Source organism: Hippopotamus amphibius, chromosome 17, assembly GCF_030028045.1.
Source record: "Hippopotamus amphibius kiboko isolate mHipAmp2 chromosome 17, mHipAmp2.hap2, whole genome shotgun sequence".
NCBI classification, from domain to species: Eukaryota; Metazoa; Chordata; class Mammalia; order Artiodactyla; family Hippopotamidae; genus Hippopotamus; species Hippopotamus amphibius.
Window position 1 is genome coordinate 22,868,121 of NC_080202.1, and position 24,369 is coordinate 22,892,489.

The 24,369-nt window shown below is 36.3% G+C and overlaps 1 protein-coding gene across 6 annotated transcripts in view; it reads right to left on the reverse strand.

The window, feature by feature from the left end:
* Nucleotides 1-24,369, reverse strand: part of USP32 (ubiquitin specific peptidase 32) — a 192,482-nt gene that overhangs the window by 33,245 nt on the left and 134,868 nt on the right. For 4 of the 6 annotated variants that reach the window (XM_057714947.1, XM_057714948.1, XM_057714951.1 and 1 more), the window contains 5 exons: nt 12,810-12,912; nt 8,530-8,725; nt 6,840-7,015; nt 6,091-6,231; nt 2,012-2,171 (listed from right to left, as the gene is read on the reverse strand). In XM_057714947.1, the coding sequence (XP_057570930.1) occupies nt 2,012-2,171; nt 6,091-6,231; nt 6,840-7,015; nt 8,530-8,725; nt 12,810-12,912 (776 nt within the window). The remainder of the gene's footprint in view (nt 1-2,011; nt 2,172-6,090; nt 6,232-6,839; nt 7,016-8,529; nt 8,726-12,809; nt 12,913-24,369) is intronic. The other 2 variants (XM_057714949.1, XM_057714950.1) reach the window with 1 other exon arrangement.

Here is a 24,369-nt window from a genome sequence, read left to right on the forward strand (position 1 = left end):
GCCTATGGGAGGTAAGTTTACAGAGCAACCCAAAACAAAAATACACTTAACATATCAATATAATCCATCAAGGGTACAATTATACACTCCAGGTAGTTTTCCATCCACTCAATGGTGACTTAGCATTTTTCCCTCCCATTGAATGTGCTTTGAGTCTTTACCTACTAAACAGGGAGGAGAAAAGTACTGGCATCATCCACTTTTTCAGAGCTTCCAAGAATTAACTCACCTAAAATAGGCTGAAAAATCATCTAACAATGACTTCTGTAGCCTTGTCTGTTGAAAAGGGCACCATTAAGTCATTGTAACTGAGGCAAGGTTTGTGTACCTGCCACTTCAAAAGGAATAAGAGAGCCTAGTAAACAGATATGATAAATTGAGTACCGAGAAAGATGCAAACTACGTTATGGAGAACAAAACCCAACTATGATCAATTTTTAAACATCTAGCAAAGCAAATCATTTACATCAGCAAGCAAAGGATAAACCCTAAAAGAGAACAAAAGAGCAAATTTCTCCAAATACACATCAGAGGATTAGTTATAAGATTACAGCAAGAAAGCATATTTTTATAAACTTCAAAATGATTAATGACTGATTTCACAACTAATTAGTAAGAAATAAAATTTCAAATTAAGGACAAATTTGGAGCATAATAACTACCCAGTTCTAGGATTGAGAAGCATTTGCAAGTGTAGTGTCCAAGTCCATATCTACCATCCTTAAGCCACATAAGAAATTTATTTGAATTCTAGACAGTTTTTATAGCATAGCTCATGAAGCAGGCAGCCACTTATTATATATAATTTCGTGCTTTTGAATAGCACCAACAAATCTAGTGGAATTTACAGAAGCAGCAAAAATCTAGGATCAGCACAAGAGTTACAAAGAATACTTACTAAAAGCGCAACAACACATCTTGCCTCTCATGTTATCTTTCAAAGAGAATTGAAAAAAGATATGTGCTATGGGTGCATGGAAGCAAGGCAAATACTATTATTCAATGGAAAATTAAATCAAGAGTGTTTCAGAGAGATTCTTATTTCACTATTCTCCTTGATTTCAATGTCTTCCCCAAAGACAAAGTTTGGTTAAGCAGAGACCACTGCTTTGCTATAATTCTCACCGAACAATGTGTAAGAATCTCCATATATAATCTGAATATAACCATTAATGAAGACATAAAACTACCCTTATTAAATTTCAAAGGAGGAATGATACTTTATACGGTTGGTTTGAGTTCATAGGTAGTTCTTGCATATTAAGTTATTAATTATAACAACATTCTGACATTGTTAACACAGTCTGGGACTCTGTGTAAATGGATGAACTCATTATTTTTGCTGAAGAACTATTTCAAATATTTGCAAGGCAAAAACACTGAGCAAATCCAGCCCATCAATAAAATTTAACCTCATAGAGAAATCAAAAGGGAACTTTTTGCATGTATTACATTAAAATGAGAACTCATTTATATGTCATTTTGATAGGCTTGATGTTTTTGAAAGAAAATGTGTCACTTTCATTTTCAAAAATATATCTTTTCCTTTTTATTATCTGTCTGTTATAAAGGCTCCTTGGACCTAGCATGAGAAATGCATCATGTTTTGTTAAAAAACCAAAAACAAAAAAAGATGATAATGCCAAAGAAATTACTTCATAGAAATTTGAGTGGAGTTGAAAAAACCAGTCATTGACTAGCAGACTCAAGCACATAATTTACAATGGCTTGTTCTCAAAGAAACAAAGTATGTAAAATTTACTTCTACTTATTATCTTTGTATGCTTACAAGCCAAAAAAGGTAACAACCCTTCTCATTTTGCTGCTGAGATTTTGCCTCTATCCCATCTAGTCTTGCGCATGATCGTAGATCTAAGCCCCACAAGTGATTTACTGATTCTGTATGAAAACAGATGAAAACGTGTATTAGTACAGTGGCACCAGACTATGAGCAAATTGGTTTTTATTTTTTAAGGAAATGCATGGTATTCTTGCTGCATTCTTAAGTTACCTCTTGGTAAATGTTGAGGAAACATTCTCAGGCTCATCATACCCATATTCACCCAGATGTTAGACTGCTGTGTCCGAGTGGCAGGCTGCTGTCTCAGGAAGAGAAGATAGCGAGGAAATAATTCCAGCTCTGGGATTCCTGTCTTGCTATTCTTGATCACCTGTTGTTTTAAAAGACATAAAGCAATCACTATAAAAGAAACAAACTTGCCATTTTTTACCTAATTTCTGAGATTTATTTTAAATGTCCAATAGGTTCACTGCCTATGTTTCAGTTAGATTACAGAAATTCACAGGCTTAAATTACATGGATTTAAAGACCCTCTGGCTCCTGCATCTAAATCCATTTTCTAAGATTAGGATTCCTGGTGGGTATTTTCTCCCCTTTCGTTTCATAAAAAATCTTCAATATTATCTACAGTTCTAGTACCCTCACACCATAACTCTTCACGTTTACATATTTCATATATATAAATGATGGTCATATTGCCACCCAAAATGCAGCAATATTCCCAGAAATATATGAATGTATCACTTTCACAAAACCTTATCACTGGACATCATTTAAAAATACCCCATTTCTTTAATACATATAAAGAATATTAAAAATTTGCTTAAAATTTTATTTCTTGTCTTAGCAGTGAGAACAAAAAAGTTTCCACATAAAAATTTACTATCTATGTTTTGTGTTCATATATTTTTTGTCTATGATTAAAACAACTAAATTGGATGTACAAAACTAGAAGTCACACGTTTGAAACAGGATTTTTCAGTAATCCCTCCAATAACTTGCTTGCTACCCCAAAGACACAGGAAAACATATTACCAAAGTAGTGCTTTAAGAGTTTTAAAAGTAGCACACTATCAATTTCGCACTCCAAAAGGATAGCAGGGTCAACACTCAAACTCTTTAAAACATAAAATCTTACGGAATGTTTAATAGTCTCAAGTGACTGGGCTTTATTTCATTTCCTTTTGCCTTAGTAACCAATGTATTCTGCAACAGAGCATTTTTTAATATCAAGAGGGGGCAGTAAAGAGGCAGATAAAAACAATGCTACAAATCAAACCTTTAGGACTATTTCTTAAAAGTATTCCACATGTTCTGATATGCTATAGTATGGCACTAGGAAAAGTCCCCACTTGGGAGCTTTTCCAACTCCTATTTAAAGCTTTAGTAAAAGGAGCTCTCCCTGACACTAGCACCACTGGAGGAAAACAAAGTCTGTCCACTTCTCTAGATAGTCACTGATAGCTGCAAAGCCAACAGTAAAATTTTCTTATGATTTCAGTTTAACTGTGATTTTGGGAAAGATCAATAATTCTGCACCTGTAGTCATCAGGCTACATAAAAAACGTACTTTTGGCAGAATCTGAACTGATAATGAAGTAGTTTTTATAATATGTAGCTTGCTTTCCAAGATAAGTGATTTTGTGAGCAAATTACAGATGAACAAATTCTTATACATACATGCACAATCATACATAAATACATATTTATTTACATTTTAATTATTCTTATATATGAACTTATTAACTTCAACCACAACTGGCAAACAACAGAGGCAATTCTATTTACAGGAATTTACCTTAAAGAGATCATCACACGTTGGAAAGAAAATATTTACCAGAATTTTTTTTTTTTTTTTTTTGTGGCTGCGTGGTGCGGCATGGGGGATATTAGTCCCCCGACTAGGGATCGAAACTGTGCCCCCTGCACTGGGAGTTGCAGAGTCTTAACCACAAGGGAAGTGCCAGAAAATTGTTTTAAACAACAAAATCTACAGGCAAACTAAATATCCATCAGTGGTGTTTAGTTAATAAATTATGATTTATGTACATATGCATGTGTATACAATATATATTAAGGAACACTATGCAATTATTAAAAATAATGGTATGGATCTAAATTTATTAACCTAGAAAGATATCAAGAGCATCTATCTTAGATTGAAAATAGCAGATCACAAGACATCAAGTGTAATATGATTCAACTTCATTAAATTATCTATACATATTTATACATGAGGGTGAGTCAAAAATGATCCGCACTCTGGTTATATTAAAACTTCTATAAATTCTACAGGCAGAGTGCAGATCATTTTTGACTCACGCTTGTCTGTATGTGAATAGGCACAGAGGAATGTCTGGAAAGATGCACACCAAAATGTTAACAGCAGTTATCTCTTAAGTAGTAGGATATGGTATGATTTTTATTTTCTTCTTTCGTTTTCTCTATATTGCTTACTTTGTTATCATTGAGCTTGTATGTGTGCAAAGAAAACTTTTAAAAAAATGGTATGATTTATGTCAATATGAAGATAAAAGTATTTATTTTTAACCTTGCTGTGGCAAATATATTTGGTATTCTTTAATTTGGAATACCGTATTCTAAATGTCTTTACAGCAATTTTTCCTGAAATCAGGCAAATTTACCATATTTAGAGGTAAAAAAATATTATCCAGCCAGCAAATGAAGCTTTCACATAGTAAAATTACAGCTTGATTAAACTAATATTTATCTAACATCAATGTTAAAGAATGTGAGGCTCTGAAAAAACTTGTTTTAATAATTACAATGATGATGGCGATGACAGGAACAATAGGCAAAATTTATCGACCATTTACTATAAAACAGAGGCTGTGTGCTGACCATATGTATGATTTCCTTACCAAAACAACTCTAATGAGGTAGATATTATTATCAACATTTTAAGATTTAGAGATTAGAACACTGGTTATCTTAATCCAGGCAGACTCTAAAACATCAAACTATATCTATCTCTTTATCTCTCTATCCATCCATCCATCCATCCATCCATCCGTCCGTCCGTCCATCCGTCCATCCATCCATCCAACACAATTATCACATGATTCCCCTACAGATACAGAATATTAGAGCAGGAAAGCCCCAGAAACTAAGTGATCAACTCAAGGACTACCCCTCCTCAATAAAGAAAGAATATAATATGTAATAAATATATCTATGTATATTCATATTTACATGTATCTACTTAGGAGTTCTGTTGCCAAATACAGTAGAAACCTCTTGGAGCCAACAAACACAAACCCTAAATTCCTGACTCTGATTTAAACATAATTTTTAATAAACATAATTATTAATAACTTTAAATCATTATCAAAATTATAGACTAAGGATATACAGCAGACTTACTCTTTTGGATGTGATCTAACTTACTGTATCTTCCCTATGTAAAGCCTTAATGGCATAAAAATGTTCTAGCTTGGACATTATACAGGGAGAGTGTTTCTTGATACAGTAAAAGAATCTCCTTATAAAGTATTTTACTGTGTCAATAATGTAAAGAGCATTCAGGGCAATGAGTACTGCTGTTTACTGTATAAACAAAACAAATGATGTAGTATAGTTAACTCTAATATTGTTGATATTACACACTCCGAGACCTTTAAATTACTTTAGAGCATGTTACTTATGCTCTAAATGACTCATTCTAGTAATGGCAACAATCAGGATTCACAGAATTCATCTGAATTCTTTTTATCACATGTTGTGATCTTTTACGTGTCCCTCCTTCAAAAAGACAAACCTCAAAAATCCACCGACAGACACAAGGTGAATCCAATCCCTAAGTGGATGCCTGTGTGGTTAATGGGAGTAACAATTTTAGAAGTAATCTCTGCACCACTTCCTCTACATTCACTGAACTTTTTGGCACTGGCTCTCAGACTTCTGCTCCAGTCTGAGTTCTGCATTATCTTCATGGCTATGTTTTATGTGGATGACTTATTTAATAGCCTAGCCTCATAATTCCTTGACTCTATTCAGCCCAGTGACTATTTCCTCCTCTCCATATAAGTTACCAACTCCCAAAGGAACATCATTGTATGGCTGGCACCTAATACAGTGCTCAATAAATGTATGAGTGAATGAATGAATATGAAAGAACCTAAAATTTATTCAACTAATTTGAACAGGTACTGAACACTCTGCTATCATGGATAAGAATTTATTTATGGATTGTGAGGTTTACATAGAAAATTAATAGAAGACCCCATCTATAATTGCTCCTTATATAAAGCAATATTGGCTATACTTACAGGTCTAGGTAGGGCCAGGTTTGCTCCATACCAATGATAAAGTGCTCTCCATACAGGTTCTGGGACCATTTCATAATCTCTTCCATGGATCAGCTGTGGGGTTCGTTTTAATCGTCCTCCTTCTAGTGTTAATGATGTAGCCTTAGAAAGAATGGAATGTAAATGTTGAATTTTTTTTTTTTGGGCCGTGCCTTGTGGCTTTGCAGATCTTAGTTCCCCAACTAGGGATGGAACCCAGGCCCTTGGCAGTGAAAGTGCAGAGTCTTATCACTGGACTGCCAGGGAATACCCCAAAATGTTGATTTTTAAAATTGCAGTCTTTTGTGTTTTAACAAAACCTAGACACAGGAGAATAAACACGTCACTACTCAGTTTCATGTTACTAGAAAAAAATGAATTTTCTAAAAGATTTTTATTTTGAATTTTCAAAATAAACTAAGAAAGGAAACAAGGCAAATCATTTGAAAAAAGTCACTGGAGCATTTGGAAATAATAAGAGTAGTTTTCACAGACTTCTTTTCAACAGTAACAAATATTATTTTGAAAGAAAAAATTTCACATACATGTGAAACTACATTTTCACAGTAGCTGTCCTAAGTAAGAAAAACATTTCTAAGGATCACTAAACTGCTTCTAACAAGTACTAAAGCATGAACAGGTTCATAAAATGAATCACAAACATCTTCTATGTGCTAAAATCTCTAGAATGAAATTTATTAGAAACTTGAAAGACATGTCAAATAACTTACCTTTACTGGTTCTTGAGTTACTAGTGGCTGGTTATCAATAGCCCCTGGTTTCTGAGGATTGAGGTGCAACAAAATATTCCCATTGGTTCCTAGTAAACACTGGTTGTTATTGTCAGAAGTGTTATGTTGTCGAGCAAAGCACATATCTGCCCCTGGTGTGGCAGAATACAGAAAGCCTGTAAGGAAAAAGAAGATGGAATCTCTTTTATTTTATTATACATAAATAGGCTTGGAGATACAAACTCAATGTTCATGTTTTAGGTTAATGCTATAATTCTGTGGGCATGTCATTACAGTGTTAGATAATTCTGTAAAAGATAGGAAATAGAGAGGTATTCCTTTTTGGACAATACCTAATATAACACTAGGTAGAATAAAAGCTTTAAAAATTGTTACCAAATGAACATTTGGCGAGAATCCTAGAATATCTAACAATTCACAAGAATTATATGTCCTCTGATAGGAAAGGAAGAAATACAGCCAAGTAGTTGGGTTCTCACATGTATATATCTTCCCTTAATTCTTCTCTTTCACCTGCAAAGGTTCGTGGTAGATAATGGTGAGAGCAAGTCTCTACACCAAAGGGAAGGAGCTAAACAAGAATGCCAATAAGAGATTATACAGAGTGAGCACATATCAAGAAGGACCTTAGGGAGGGTCAAGAAACAACCTCAGTGCGAAAGCTGATCAGAGGGAGCACTTCTAGGACTGCTAAGTGATCTCTGTAACGTCAGATGATGAAAAAGCAGCAGTAAATTCTACAAAGAGTTTTGCAGAGAAAATGCTAGCTCTGTCCAATTTGCCTTCTCCCTCAACAGAAAAGGAAAAAAAAAAAATCTTAAAGATGAAACAACAACAGAATAAGGTTGAGAGTCCTGCTACTGTATCAGCAGAATAATAGGGATCAACTAAATTCATTTGGGCCAAAATACATCACAGCATCTTCCCCATAAGTGTAGAACCACTTAGCTTTAGGTAGGTATCAACAACTGAAGGAGATTATGGGGAACACTATGAATTCTTTCTAAATATTCTGACGGAATGACCCCCAAATTCCAGCCTGAAATGTCTGTAGAATATGATGTGCGGGTGCATTTAATCCAATGAAGGTATGCTTATGGTTAGAGTTCTGGAGATAAAAATTCATATTTTCTTTAAAAACATCTTCTCAAATCTAAATTTACTGACAAAATGATTTAATAATAATATGGAGGGACTTCCCTGGTGGTCCAATGGTTAAGAATCTACCTTCCAATGCAGGGGATGCGGGTTCGATCCCTGGTCAGGGAACTAAGATCCCACATGCCACGGGGCAACTAAGCCCGCACAATGCAACTACTGAGCCTGCACCGCAACTAGAGAGCCCATGTGCCTCAATTAGAGGGCCCGCACGCTGCAACTACTAAGCCTGTGATCTCTAGAGCCGGCACGCCACAACTAGAGAAGCTCACACGAGGCAACAAAGAGCCCGTGCACCAAAACAAAGGATTCCGCGTGCCGCAACTAAGACCAGATGCAGCCAAGTCAGTCAATCAATCAATCAATCCTTTTAAAAAACCCAAAAAACAAAAAATTTATTTCTGTGAATGGAAGCCTGATGTCCCATATCCTACCATGCACACTCTGACAAAGTGTACCCCTTTAAGAAATGACCCCGCCTAAAACCTCATGGAAAACAAATCTTACTTACCACTGCCAGCAGTTTCCGAGGCTTCAGATGCAGTAGAAATGTTGTCTGAAAATTTCTCTTCTGTGGTGTTCACATAATTGGGGCTGCCTCCTCCGATTTTATCTTCACTCTGTTCTATAGGGTGTACTGTTGTTCCGAATGAATATTTTCCTCCATTCAGAACAGAAGATGGCTCAATTACAACAGGGCTGGCATCCTAAAAATCATGAAGTCAGAAATTAAGAGGTAAAGTTTAATAATCTGACAATTATGCGGCCTTCAAAAATGAACCCCCAAACTGTCAATTGTTTCTAACCTTCCTGTGGTTGGCTACAGCCACTTAAAAACATTTTGATATATAACTAAATTTTAATTTCTTCAAAGGGGAATAGTGTATATAAATAAAATTTGTAAGGCAGAATGGGAACAGACTACAAGGGACTCTGCTGCATAAAGTAATTAAGACTTTACTCTGTTGAAAGTTGGAAATCATGGAAGGCTTTTATTGATATTAAAAAATTAAATAGTATTTATTCTTTTTACTATTAAAGATTACATTGTTATTATAGAAAATATGGGAAAAATATGATGAAAATCAATATCACAAATGCTCAGATTCCATCATTTATTTTTTGTGACTGAAAACATATACATATATGTAAAAAATACATGTGGAGAATACAGTTAGAATTAAGGGCAGAGCGCTGGCTCAACAGCTATGAACTTTCACAGTAACTAAACTTATAAGCCTCAGTTTCTTCATGGGTAAAAACTAGGATAATATGAGGGTAAGTCAAAAATTACCCGCACTCCAGTTATATTAAAACGTCTATAAATTCTACAGCCAGAGTGCAGATAATTTTTGACTCACCCTCATATTAGTATCTACCTCAGAGCTATTATGACGATTACATGAGTGACATGTAAAATGCCTGGCATTTAGTAAATGTGAACTATCATTCTGGTTGTTGTCAGATATCACATTTTAAATACAGCATATTGCTACTTTTTCTTTCAGTTAACATTGTATTGACAGGATTTTTTTTGTGAAAGGCTTTTAAATAGGGGAATAGCATAATTCAATTTTTGCTTTAAAAATAACTCTAGAGTGTAGAAAGGACTGGCAGCAGAAACTGCAAATTGAGACACAAGTTAGAAGACTTCTATAATAATTCAAGCAAGAGATGATGAGGCACTAAACCACAAAGCTAGTTCCAGAAGTAAGGAGATGGAGAGAAGAGCATGGATTTAGGAGATGAAAAAAAAAAACCTGACATCTAATTGTGTATGAAAGAGGGGCATAGATAATTCCAGGGTAGGACATGAGGTGCTGGCTTAGATGACTGGATAGGAGTTGACATCTTCATAAGAAAAGGTGTATGGGTGGCTGGAATCATTTGGGGAATGACCTTATTTTGGGATATTCTGGTTTGAGACATGTGGACATTTGAGTCTAGTGTTCAGGACAGAGAAAGAGACTAGATATAAAAATGTGGGGCTCAACAGATTTCCGGAAGCACAAGAAAATTGTATATGTAGAATAAGGAGAGAACAATATTTATAGGATAGGTAGCAGAAGAATCTGGGAAGGACACTGAGTCTAAATGACCAGAGAAAAATCAGGAGATGTAGAGTACCAGAAGCAGAGGACACTAGCATGGAACTATTCTCTATTAAGTTTACTTGTGAAAAAACAAATAAACAAAAAACATAGAGCTAAGACTTGAAGAGAAGCCAGAGGGAAGGTGCCAGAGAATGTGTATCTGTGAGTATTTTAAAAAGATCAGGATAGTTTTAAGTGAAAGGGTAAAGAGAAAGACTAAAGGGGCTAACCGGTAGAATAAGATCCCATAGGCAGGGCTTCCTAGGTGGTGCAGTGGTTAAGAATCCACCTGCCAATGCAGGGGACATGGGTTCAATCCCTGCTCCAGGAAGATCCCACATGCCGCGGAGCAACTAAGCCCGTGTGCCACAACTATCGAGCCTGCGCTTTAGAGCCCATGAGCCACAACTATCGAGCCCATGTGCTGCAACTACTGAAGCCCATGCGCCTAAAGCCCGTGCTCCGCAACAAGAGAAGCCACAGCAATGAGAAGCCCATGCACCACAATGAAGAGTAGCCCCACTCACCACAACTAAAAGAAAGCCCGCGCACAGCAAAAAAGACCCAACACAGCCAATAAAATAAATAAATTAATAAAAAAAAAAAGATCCTATAGGCATCTGAAAAGATAGAATGGGCAGAGAAACTCAAATGGCATTCTGTAAACAATGACATGAATTTCAGTAGATGAAACTGATCAATGGATGTGGGTCTTGAAGGCACTGCCTATAAAGTAACTAACTGAAACCCAAGAAAAACATCACATTTCAAAGACAAACTCCAAGTCACAGCATAGCAATAGCACAGTGGATGCTTTAGAGTCTTTTAATGAAATTACAGAATCCCTAATTTTAGCCAAAACAAGGAGACGGTGTATCAATATTTTATTAGATTTTTTCCTCTTTGATCTGTAAATGAGGTGAATACTATCAATTTGTAGATCCTGCAGAAGCCAGCTCTGAAGAAATCCCAGTGCCTTTAATCAAGAGTGGCAATAAGAATGATAATAAAACCTAGATTTCTTTCTATATACCAATTAACTTTACTGGACTAAAAAAATTTAAATAGTCTTATTGTTAAAACTTCAAATAATTCAGAAGCACACAGATTCACATTCTTTATTACAGATCCAAATGTTAGCATCTTCTAATAATTATTAACTTTCTTAAGATGTGAAAGGTACCAGATTATTTCGGGTATTAAATAACTCCAGTTCACAGTAAAAAAATTATTCCTTATTCAATTCTCTTTCAATCCTGATTACTTCAAGGACAGGGTCTCAGGGTGGTACCAGTGTGCTAATCTAATACTTGATCTGCTAATCTAATACTTGACAATTTCTCTTTTTAACAGAGAACAGGTCTCAGTATCAGTCTTCAAACGGCAACACTACTTGGCTAAAGTTTAATACTATATTTTATTTTCATCGACTTTATTTTGATCCTCTATTTCTGGAATGTGACACTGATTTTCTATTTAAGATAGTGATATAAAGTTTCCTTTTAAAATACTATATACTTATTTGCATAAAAATGAGTTATTGCAAAAGAAAATTTTCAGTAAACAAAAATGACATTTAAATAATTAATTCAATGTTTTTCTTCAATTATGCTTTCTGATTTATTCAGTCTGGAGTATAGTATAGGCATTTCTTTCCTTCTTTTTTTGGGCTGCATTGGGTCTTTGTTGCTGCGTGCGGGCTTTGTCTAGTTGCAGCGAGCGGGGACAACTCTTCCCTGCAGCATGTGGGCTTCTCAGCATGGTGGCTTCTCTTGTTGCGGAACACAGGCTCTAGGCACATGCGCTTCAGTAGTTGCAGCTCTCAGGCTCTAGAGTGCAGGCCCAGTAGTTGTGGCACACGGGTTTAGCTGCTCCGCCGCATGTGGGATCTTCCTGGACTGGGGATCGTACCCATGTTGCCTGCATTGGCAGGTGGATTCTTAACCACTGGACCACCAGGGAAGTCCCTCTTTCTTTCTTTCTTTTTTTTTTTAAGCTTTCTATGTGATTTTGCTATGCAATCAGAACTGCTAACCATAGCAATTGCTAAATTGCTAACCAAGTGAGGATTATAGTCTCATTCTTTGTTTTCATAATGTGCTCCAAATGCTAAGTATAGTAACTGATTTCTTATTTATTTATTTATTTATTTATTTAATTGGCTGTGTTGGGTCTTTTTTTTGCTGTGCGCGGGCTTCCTTTTTAGTTGTGGTGAATGGGGGCTGCTCTTCGTGTGGTGCACAGGCTCCTCATTGCTGTGGCTTCTCTTGTTGCGGAGCACAGGCTCTAGGTGTGTGGGCTTCAGTAGTTGCAGCACATGGGCTCAACAGTTGTGGCTCACGGGCTCTAAAGTGCAGGCTCAATAGTTGTGGCGCATGGCCTTAGCTGCTCTGCGGCATGTGGGATCTTCCTGGAGTAGGGATCGAACCTGTGTCCCCTGCATTGGCAGGTGGATTCTCAACCACTGCGCCACCTAGGAAGCCCAGTAACTGATTTCTTAATGAATCTATTACTTGCTCTGGAACCTGCTTTTTAGAAAAGCAAGTTGGTCCTTAGCAAGCATCATACAGATATTCATTTCTTTCCCCTTCAAATCTTTATCTAGGTTGGAATATTTTATTACTGGTCAGTAGTCACACAAAGTCTGATGGAGTTAACAATCCCATGAAAAATGTAGATAAACAGGAATCTTACTCACATATTTGACATATTCTTTCCACTGCTGCCACCACTGCATGGAGATGATAAACCAGTTGTGTCCTGGTTGCAGACCATACCTGCTCTCTCGTTCTAACCATCCTCTGTACATACAAAAGAAATTCAGTACATCAAATGCTGTATAAAACAGATGACCACACACTTACAAATTATCATTCGAAATTTTTCAAAGGAAAAACATGAAACATATACTTGGGAGATGGCCACCTTTTTTTTGGTCTTGTTTTCTATTTTATTTAATTTAGTTTTTTGCAGAAAAAAATATTTAATAGCAACAATTCTTGCTTTACAACTTGAATACTTAGGGAAACAAAAACATAAGTCTGAGAATGATTTTTTCTAGGTTCTCATTAGTTATCTATTTTATACATAGTATCAATAATGTATATATGTCAATCCCAATCTCCCAATTCATCCCACCCTCCCTTCCCCCTTTGGTGTTAATACGCTTGTTCTCTATGTCTGTGTCTGTATTTCTGCTTTGCAAATAAGATCATCTATACCATTTTTCTAGATTTCACATATATGTGTTAATATACAATATTTGTTTTTCTTTTTCTGACTTACTTCACATTTTAAATGAGTGAAACATTGATAAGCCAATTTCAGGAGTCATAACACCTCTATGAAGCCTCCAACCGATGTTTCAAAAATAGCTTTACTGAGGAATAACTTAATAACATACAAGTTACCTGAATTAAGTATAGAACTCAATGATTTTGGTAAACTTACAATCATGTGCAACCATCACCATAATTCAATTTTAGAACATTTCAGATACCCCCAAAAGATACTTTATGCCTATTTTTAGTCATTTTAAAAGTCAAATTACTGCCCTCAGGCCCACAACACCACTAGCCTATTTTCTATAATCAATTTTCTTTTTACGAACATTTCACAGTTTTTAAATGGGCAAAGGGACTTAAATAAATGGAATGTTATCACACATGATCTTTTTTTCATCTGGCCTCTTTTACTTAGCATAATGTTTCTGAGTTTCATCTATGCTGCAGCAAATATCATTAGTTTGTGCTTTTTTATTACTGAATAATATTCCATAGGGGTGTGTGTGTGTACGTGTACACACACATACATACATACATATATACACCATATTCTGTTTATCTAACACCTGATAATTTGAAACTGCCACTGTTTTCCAATGTGGCTGCACCATTTAACAACCCCATCAGTATCGTATGAGGGTTCTACTTGCTCCACATTCTCACCAACCCTTGTTATTGTCTGTCTTTTCTATCACAAATGTTCTAGTGGGTGTGAAGAGGTATCACACTGTGATTTTTAAAACACTATTCTTTTTATTTATTTATTTATTTATTTATTTATTTATTTATTTATTTATTTATTTATTTTATTGGCTGTGTTGGGTCTTCGTTGCTGCACACGGACTTTCTCTAGTTGCGGTGAGTGGGGCCTACTCTTCATTGTGGTGTGCGGGCTTCTCATTGCGGTGGCCCCTCTTGTTGCAGAGCACGGGCAGGCGCGTGGCTTCAGTAGTTTTGGCACATGGGCTCAATAGTTGTGGCACACGGGCTTAGTTGCTCCGCGGCATGTGGTATCTTCCTGGGGCAGGGCTCGAACCTGTGTCCCCTGCGTTGGCAGGCAGATTCTTACCCACTGCGCCACCTAGGAAGTCCTAAAACACTATTCTTATTGAGGAGAAATTCACATAACATAAGGTGGTCATTGCACGTTTTGAATGTACTAAATGCCACTGAATTGTATGCTTTACAATGGTTAATTTTATGTTATGTGAACCTCTCGAAAACATCTTCACACATCCCAACTAAGCAGTTATTTCCTATTATTCCCCTCCCCCAGCCCTTGGCAATCACCAATCTGCTTTCTGTACTGACAGATTTACCTATTCTGGATATTTCATATAAATGGAATCATACAATACATGACCTTTTGTGTCTGGCTTCTTCATTTGTGAGGTTTATCTATGTTGTAGCATGTATCAGTGCATCATTCCTTTTTATGGCTGACTAATATTTCATGGCACAGATACACATTTTGTTTATCCATTCATCTACTGATTGATATTTGGGCAGCTTCCTTTCCACCTCACGGCTATTGTGAATAGTGCTGATATAAACACCTGGGTACAAGTCTATTTTCAGTTTTAGGTATATACCTAGACGTGAACTTGCTGGATTATGTGGTAATTCCATGTTGAGCAACTACCAACTTGCTTTCTACAGCAGCTACATCATTTTACAATTCTACCAGTGATACAATGAGGATCCCAAATTCTCCACATCATCACAAAATGTATTTTCCATTTTAAAAATTATAAATATCCTATTAGGTGCAAAGTGGAATTTCATGTGGTTTTAAGTTGCATTTCCTTAATAACTAATGATTTTGAGCATCTTTTCAACTGCAGGATAACCAGTTGTATATCATCCTGACAAAATGTGTATTCAAGTCCTTTGCCCATTTTAAAATTGAGTTATCTTTTGGTTGGTGAGTTGTAGGAGTTCTTTATATATTCTAGTCACTTGACTCATCAGACCTATGATTTATAAATATTATGTCTCACTGCGCAGGTTTTTTCACTTTCTTGACAATGCCCTTTGATAAACAGTTTTTAACTTTGATGAAGCCAAATTTATCTGTCTTTTTCTTTGGTTCCTTATCCTTTGGGGCTCATGTATAAGAATTCACTTCAAAATCCAAATCATTCTTGAAGAAATATTTTTTCCAGATATAGAATTTTTTTTTTCTTTTTCTCTCAGCATTTTAAATCTTATTGAGGATCCACTGTATGTGATGAGCAGCTTCTTTCTTACTGCTTTCAAAATTCTCTGTCCCCTGACTGCCGACAACTTGATGATAATGTGTCTTGATGTGGATCTCTTAGAATTTAACCTTGGAGTTCAACGAGCTTTTTGAATGTTTAGGTGGTTGTCTTTTACCAAATTTGGTAACTTTTTTCTTCAAATATTCTGCTACTTTCTCTCTCCCCTCTCCTTCTGGGATTCCCATCATGTGAATTCTTGCTGCTATTCCACAGGTCTCCAAAGCTCTGTTCATTTTCCTTCATTCTTTTTTCTTCCTACTACTCAGTCTAGAGAATTTCAATTAAACTACCGTTATTTATTTATTTTACTTTTTTTTTTTGGCTGCATTGGGTCTTTGTTGCTGCGCACAGGCTTTCTCTAGTGGTGGGGAGCAGGAGCTACTCTTTGTTGCAATACTCGGGCTTCTCATTGCAGTGACTTCTCTTGTTGTGGAGCATGGGCTCTAGGCATGTGCGCTTCAGAAGTTGCAGCATGCAGGCTCTGCAGATGTGGTGCATGGGCTTACTTGCTCCACAGCATCAGGATCTTTCCAGATCAGGGCTGAAACCCGTGTCCCTTGCAGTGGCAGGTGGATTCTTAACCACTGTGCCACCAGGGAAGTCCCTGAACTACCTTTAAATTTGCTGATTCTTTTATCTACTCAAATCTGGTGGTGAACCTCTCCATTGAATTTTTCATTTGCTTATTGTACTTTTCAGCTCCAGAATTTATGCTTGGTTTCTTTTTATACTTACTGTCTCTTTACTGATATTATCTGTTTGTCCATACATCATTCTCCTGGTTATTTTAAGCTCTTTGTTCATGGTTTCCAGTAGCTTTTTGAACATATTTAAGATAGTTGATTAAAATCTTTGTCTATTAAGTTCAGTCTTGGTGCTTCCTCAGAGACAGTTTCTGTTAATTTCTTCTACGAATGGGTAATGGACTTTCTTATTTTGTTGCAAGTTTCATAATTTTTGTTGAAAACTAGACCTTTTGAATATTATAATCTGGTAACTCTGGAAATCTGATCCTCTCCCTTCAGCTCAGGTTTTTGTTGCTTGCTATAGCGGTTTGTTTACTGACATTCCTAAACTATTTTTTTATTAATTAATTTATTTATTGGCTGTCTTGGGTGTTCGTTGCTGCATGTTGGCTTTCTCTAGTTGTGGTGAGCGGCGGCTACTCTTTGTTGCTTCCTTGTGGTACACGGGCTTCTCATTGTGGTGGCTTCTCTTGTTGCAGAGCATGGGTTCTAGGTGCACAGGCTTCAGTAATTGTGGCATGCAGGCTCAACAGTTGTGGCTCTCAGGCTCTAGAGCTACGTCTCAGTAGCTGTGGTGCACGGGCTTAGTTGCTCTGCAGCATGTGGGATCTTCCTGGACCAGGGCTTGAACCTGTGTCCCCTGCATTGGCAGGCAGATTCTTAACCACTGCACCACCAGGGAATTCCTCCTAAACTATTTTTTGTAAAGTCTGTATTCTCTGTTATGTGTGGTCTCTGAAGTCTCTCTTCACTTCACTCGTGTTCAGCTAGTGTTCTGACAGAGATTTCCTTGAATGGCAGGAGTGAGGGGAGAGAGAGAGAAAAGGAATGGAAGGGGGAAGAAAAAGAAGAGGAAGGAGGAGAGGAAGAAAAAGGAGAAGAGGAAGAAAAGGGAGGAGGGGATGGAGAAGGGCAGGGTGGGGAGAGGAAGAGGATGAGGAGGAAATAAAAAGCACTCCTGTCTTTGCAGAATAGCTCTGTGCTGGAGAATTCTTCAGTGCTTATCCAGGCTCTTTACAGTGGCCTTAGCCTTCATTCCATGCATGCTCTGAGTCTAGCTAGAGATTAGCCAGAGGTGAAAACACTGGGGTATTCTCAGGTCTATTCTGAGCATGCATCTTGCTATGAGTATGTACAAGGCTTTCCAAATTTGCGAGTATATAAGTGTGCTTTCAAATGCCCTAATTTTCCAAGGAAACTCTCTCTCCAGATTCTCCTCCTAGGCTTTCGGCACTCTGTTGTATGGCTCAACTATAATCTTTTGCCCCAGGTGGCTACAGCCTGTTCATTTGCCTTACAACATTTCTGAGGAATGCCCACTGACTTTCCAGCCTGGTTAAGTTGTCAGTTAGGTGTACCAGAGATGAACTCCTTGTGTCAGTTCTTCAAATAAACGCAGACAGTTTAGAACAAAAAAACCCACAAATCTTTGTGAATACAGTGTACTCTGTTCCATGTGAAACCAAGCCACAGGTGCCTAAACCAGGAACATTGGTTACCATCTTCAAGACTGACAATGAACCAGATGAGGGCAAATATCAATGCCAGAGTTTTCCTACTGCTTTTCAGTTGGCTTTTTTTTTTTTTAATTCAGCAATTGCTTAGTTGCTATAAACCTTCAACTTTCTTTGAGAGTTCTAACAAAGTTTATTTTAACAGTTTTTCTTTTATTTTTCAATGTTTCTGTGGAGAGACAGGTTCTTGGAGCTACCTACTACACCAGTTTCATGAGTCACTGCTATTGTACCTTTAATTTGCCTTCCCTGAAAATGCACAGGCATATCAGCCATTCATTCACATATGTTTAGTGAAATGCCTATTCAAGTCTTTTGCATATTTTACTTGGATTTTTAAATTTCTTATTTTGTAACGATCATTTATATAACCTGGAAACAAGTCCTTTATCATATAAATGATATGCAAATATTTTCTCCTAGTCTCTGTGTTCATGGTGTCTCTTGAACCTTGAAAATTTTTAATTTTGACTATGTCCAATTTATCAAAACAAATTCATTTATGGATTGTGCTTTTGGTGTTATATCTAAGAAAACCTTGGCAACGCCCAATCACAAAGACTTTCTATTTTTTTCCCCAGAACTGTAATAGTTTTAGTTCTTATGTTTAGGTCTATGGGATCCATTTGGACTACATTTTTTTGTACGGTATAGGTAAGGGTCTAAATCTTTTCATGGTGGGTATCCAATTATTCCCATACAATTTGTGGAAAAGACAACACTTTCTCCATTACATTTTGTTGGCAAATTTGTAGGAAATTAACTGACCAAATATATAAGATTTATTTCTAAACTGTCAGTTGTTTGATTGATCTATGTGTCTCTCCATGTGCTAGTACCACACTAACTTGATTAACGCAGCCTTATAGTAAGTTTGAATTCAGGAAGTTCTCCAATTCTGTTCTTTTTTGAAGTTGTTTAGGTTAATCTAAGTTCTTTGTGTTCCTACATGAAAATTAGGAATATCTTGTCAGTTTCTACAAAAAAACGACAATTTTGATTGGGATCATGTTGAATCTACAAATCAATTTGGGAGAATTATCTAGATAGTACTGAGTTTTTGAACACATCAACATGGAAAGTCTCTTCATTTACTAAGATTTTAATTTCTCTCAGCCTGGCTTTGTAGTTTTCAGTGCACAAGTCGCACATTTCTTTCATTAAATGTTTCTAAGGATTTCATTTATTTTGATTCTATTAAGAAAGGAACTATAGTCTTAATTTTAACTTTACTTTCAAATTATTCAGTGTTAGTAAATAGCAATTCAATTGATTTTATTTATTTATTTATTTGGCCATGCCATGTGGCATGTGCAATCTTAGTTTCCTAACTAGGGATCGAACCTGTGCCCCCTGCAATGGAAGCACGGAGTGTTAACCACTGCACCGCCAGAGAATTCCTTCAATTGATTTTTTTATATTGATTTTGTATCCTACAACCTTGTTGAACTAATTATTAATTCTAATTGATCTTTTGTGGATTCTTTAATCTACATCTCCAAATAGAAACAGTTTTACTTCTTCCTTTATAATCTGGGTGACTTTAAAAAGTTGATTTATTTAATCTCACCTGATTTCACTGGCTAGAATCTCTAACACAAAGTTGACAGATGTGGTGAGAGCAAGTATCCTTGCTTTTGTCCTGATCTCATGGGGAAAGTCTTCAGTGTTCCATCATTAGATATATCAGTTGTAGGATTTTTAAGAAGTCTTTATCAGCTTAATGAATTTCTATTCCCCAAAGGTTTCTTTGAATGTGCATAGTTGTGTTCCAATAAAACTTTATTCATTTTTTTAAAGTTTTTTTTTAAATTTAATTTTATTTATTTTTGGCTGTGTTGGGTCTTCGTTGCTGCACGTGCACTTTCTCTAGTTGTGGCAAGGGGGCTTTTCACTGTGGTGGCTTCTCTTGTTGCAGAGCACGGGCTGTAGGTATGCGGGCTTCAGTAGTTGTGGCGCGTGGGCTTAGCTGCTCTGCGGCATGTGGGATCTTCCCGGACCAGGGATTGAACCCATGTCCCCTGCACTGACAGCAGGATTCTTAACCACTGTGCCACCAGGGAAGTCCCTAAAACTTTATTTGGTACACTGAAATTAGAGTGTCATTTAACTGTAAAGTGTCCCAAATTATTAATCCCTTTTTGATGTTCTTCAAACATTTAAAAATGTAAAATAACATTTTTAGCTTGCAGGCTGTATAAAAATCAGGTAGCATTCCCAAGTTAGCCAAAGGGCCACAGTATGAAAACCCGTGGCCTAGAATACAGTCTGTCCTAGGCGATATTCCATGTGTACTTGAATATTTATTCTGCTGTTTGCTAGACAGAGTGTTCTGCTACTGGGTATAAATATATTTATAATTGTTATATCTAGCTGATGCACTGAAACTTTTATCATTATAAAATGTCTGTTTGTAGTAACATTTTTTTTGCATAAAAAACAATTTAATTCTAATATTAGTGTCACCACTCCAGCTTTCTTATGATTACTATCTGCATGGTTTTATCTTTTTCATCCTTTTACTTTCAATCTATTTGTCTTTCAATCTCAATTACAGATCATCCACAATTTATGATGAGGTTATGTCATGATAAACTCATCATAAATTGAAAATATCTTAAGTCGAAAATGTATTTAATATACATAATCTGCTGAACATCATAGATTGATTAGCTTAGGCTACCTTAAATGTGCTCAAAACACAGCCTACAGTTGAGCAAAATCATCTAACACAAAGCCCATTTTATAATAAAGTGTTCAATATCTCATGTAATTTATTGATAACTATACTGGAAGTGAAAAACACAATGGCTGTATTAGCACAGAATGGTTGTAAGTGTATTAGTTGTCTACCCTTGTGATTGAGTGGCTGACTGGAAGCTCCAGCATTATAAAAGAGTATCATATCATGTATCAGTAGCTCAGAAAAAGATCAAAATTCTAAACGTGGTGTCTACTAAATGTGTTATTGCTTTTGCACCATGATAAACTCAAAAAATCATAAGTCAGGGACTGTCTGTAGTTGGATTTTAAAAGATTCAGTCTATCTTTAGCTTTTGATTAGAATGTTTAATTCATTATTATTTAAGGTAATTATTGATTTGGATTTATGCTTACTATTTTGTTATTTGTTTTCTATTTATTTCAAGTATTTTCATTTGTTCCTCTACTCCTTTACTTCATTTTTTGCATTATATGGATATTTTCTAGTATATAATTTTTTTTTAAGAAACTGTATTTTAGGATTATTTTCTTAGTGGCTGCTCTAGAGTTACAATATGGATCTTAACATATTCTACTTCAGATTAACTCTACATTACTGCAGTAAAATATAGAAACCTTGCTCAAATATAGCTCTATCTCCTACTCTTTTTGTACTATTATTGTCACACATTTTCTATGTTATAAAAAGATAATTTTTAAATCACTATCTCATTATTTTATATTTTGAATTAATAAAAAGAAATGGAAAATATATGTTTATATACTGTCTCTTATTATTAACTATGTAATTACATTTATTGGCTCTATATTTCTTTGTGTGGATTCAAATTACTGTCTGGTGTCATGTCCTTTCAGCCTGAAGAAGTTTCTTTAGTATTTATCTCAAGACATGTTTACTAGCAACAAATTCAGTATTCATATGGGAATGTTATAAATTTACCTTCATTTCTGGAAGATAGTTCTGCTGCATAATTTTGCCTTGACAGTTGTTCCCTTTTCAGCATTTTAAATGCCGTCCCATCATTTCTTTAAGAAGGTCGGGGCTTCCTAGGTGGCGCAGTGGTTAAGAATCCGCCTGCAAATGCAGGGGACATGGGTTCGATCCCTGCTCCAGGAAGAGTCCACATGCCACAGAGCAACTAAGCCTGCACTTTACAGCCTGTGAGCCACAACTATTGAGCCCATGTGCTGCAACTACTGAAGGCCACGCACCACGACAAAGAGTAGCCCCCGCTCACTGCAACTAAAGAAAGCCCGCGCACAGCAAAAAAAGACCCAACACAGCCAATAAAATAAATAAATATATAAATATATTAAAAAAAAAAAAAAAAGGTCAGCTGTTGATTGTATTGGGGTTGCTGTCTAGAAAAGAAGTCATTCTCTTCCTGCTTTTAAGATCTTCTCTTTGCCTATAGCTTTGAACAGTCTGACCATGTGTCTAGATGTGGACCTCTTTATGTTTCACTTAGTTGCAGTTCACTGGAATTCCTGAATTACTGATTTTCAAGAAATTTTGGAAGGTTCAGTCATTAATTTGTCAAATATTTTTCTCTGCTCTTTTCTTTCTCTCTTCTCCTTCTGGAATTTCCATTATCTTTATTTTGGTATACTTATCTCTGGCATTCCATATGTCTCTGAAGTACTGTTCATTTTTATTTATTCTTTTGTTTCTGTTCTTTATATTGGAAAAATCTCTATATTATATTTTGCTGGCTATTTCTCTGTCAGTTCAAATCTGTTGCTGAATCTCTGCAGTGGATTTTTTTAAAATTAATTAATTAATTTATTGGCTGCATTGGGTCTTCATTGCTGCACAAGGGCATTCTCTAGTTGTGGCGAGTGGAGGCTACTCTTCATTGTGTTACGGGGGCTCCTCATTGCAGTGGCTTCTCTTGTTGCGGAGCCCAGGCTCTAGGCATGTGGGCTTCAGTCGTTGCGGCACACAGGCTCAATAGTTGTGGCACATGGGCTTAGCTGCTCCACGGCATGTGGGCTCTTCCTGGAGCAGGGATCGAATCTGTGTCCCCTGCATTGGCAGGTGGACTCTTAACCACTGCACCACCAGGGAAGTCCCATTTGGTTCTCTTTCAAAATTTCTACCTCTTTACCGATATTTTGTATTTGAGCAGTCATTGTCATGACACTTTAATTCTTTAAACAAAGCTTACTTTAGTTCTTCGAAAACATTTATAATACTGCTTTGAAGTCTGTGTGCTAAGAAGTCCAACATCAGTGACCACCTCAGAGAAAGTTTCTATCAACTAGTTTTCTCTCCTTATATGGGTCACATTTTCCTATTTTGTTGAATGTCTTTGTAATTTTTTTGTTATTGAAAACTAAACATATTTGATAATATATTTCAGCAACTCTGGATTCTGACCCCCGTGTGTTTTTCCTTGTGACTTCCTGAACTAATTCTGTAGAGTCTGTCTCTTCTGCAAGTATAAGGCTGCTCAGTTTTCTTTATTATTATTTCTTACACTTATTTTTAAGCCTGGCCTCCTTGGGAGAAGCATAGCTTACTGGTCAGCCAATGACTGGTGAGAGGCTATGCTTAAACATCTGGAGCCACATGCACCTTTTCCCTGACAGATCTGTGTTCACTATGTTAGAAACATATGCAAAGTTCAGACAGGTTACAAACCTTCCCTGTGCAAAAGAAGGCTTTTATCTTCTGCATGCGCAAAGACTCACATTAAATCAGGAATGTATAGACAGCTAAGGCTCGCTTTGGTGTCTTCTGAGCTTGCATGAAGCCTTGTATGTACTAGTGGCCTTCAAGATCATTCAGGATATGGGGAAGTTTCTTAATACCCACTATGATTATCTTGTTCTTTGGATCTCTTTGTTAAAATCTGACTGGCCTGTCAGTCTGCTGCTTTCCTTAACCGGTTCCTGGACCCCAAGCTAGTGATGTTCCCTGACTGTTTGCCACCATGTGATCTCTACTGTTTTTTACAATTTTTTTCCTAATATTGTTTATATTCTTATTTTTTTGTCTTTTTTTAATTGAAATATAGTTAATTTACAATGTTGTGTTAGTTTCAGGTGTACAGCAAGGTGATTCAGTTATATACATATATACATTCCTTTTCAGATTTTTTTCCATCATAGGTTATTACAAAATGTTGAATGTAGTTCCTTATACGGTTGTTCATCTATTTTTATATACAGTAGTGTGTATATGTTAATCCCAAACTTCTAATTTACTCCCCCCTCCCCGCCCATTTCTTTTTTTTTTTTACAATTCTCTTGGCCAGGCAATCAGCCCTGCTCTACTCCAAATCAAGTCAGCCCTCTCAGGCCTTCCCTGGTAAAACTACCATGCAGATCTGTTGGATGGGAGAAAATGGGAACAGTCTCAGGCAGAAATACTAAAGAATCCCATTACTCTTACCAAGGTTTAGTAGTTTTTCTTGAATAAATGCTTCTCAATTTGAATAACTCTGTTCAGTTTCCAGAATCCTAAAATGGTTGACAATTTTGTCCCTTTGCTTTCCGGGGAGAGAATTTGCTGAGAGCTTCACTCAGCCATTGCAGAAATCATGATACTGATTTTTAAACTAAGTACTGATTCTTTAAGTTAGAGACAAATATTTCTTTCATCTCATTGCATATGTACCAACCTGACTCATCCTTTATTTTTTATTAAAAAAACTCTCTGAAGCTCTACTTCAGTTTACACAAGAATTCATGAATCAGGTAGCAACCCACTAGCAACCAGAAGGG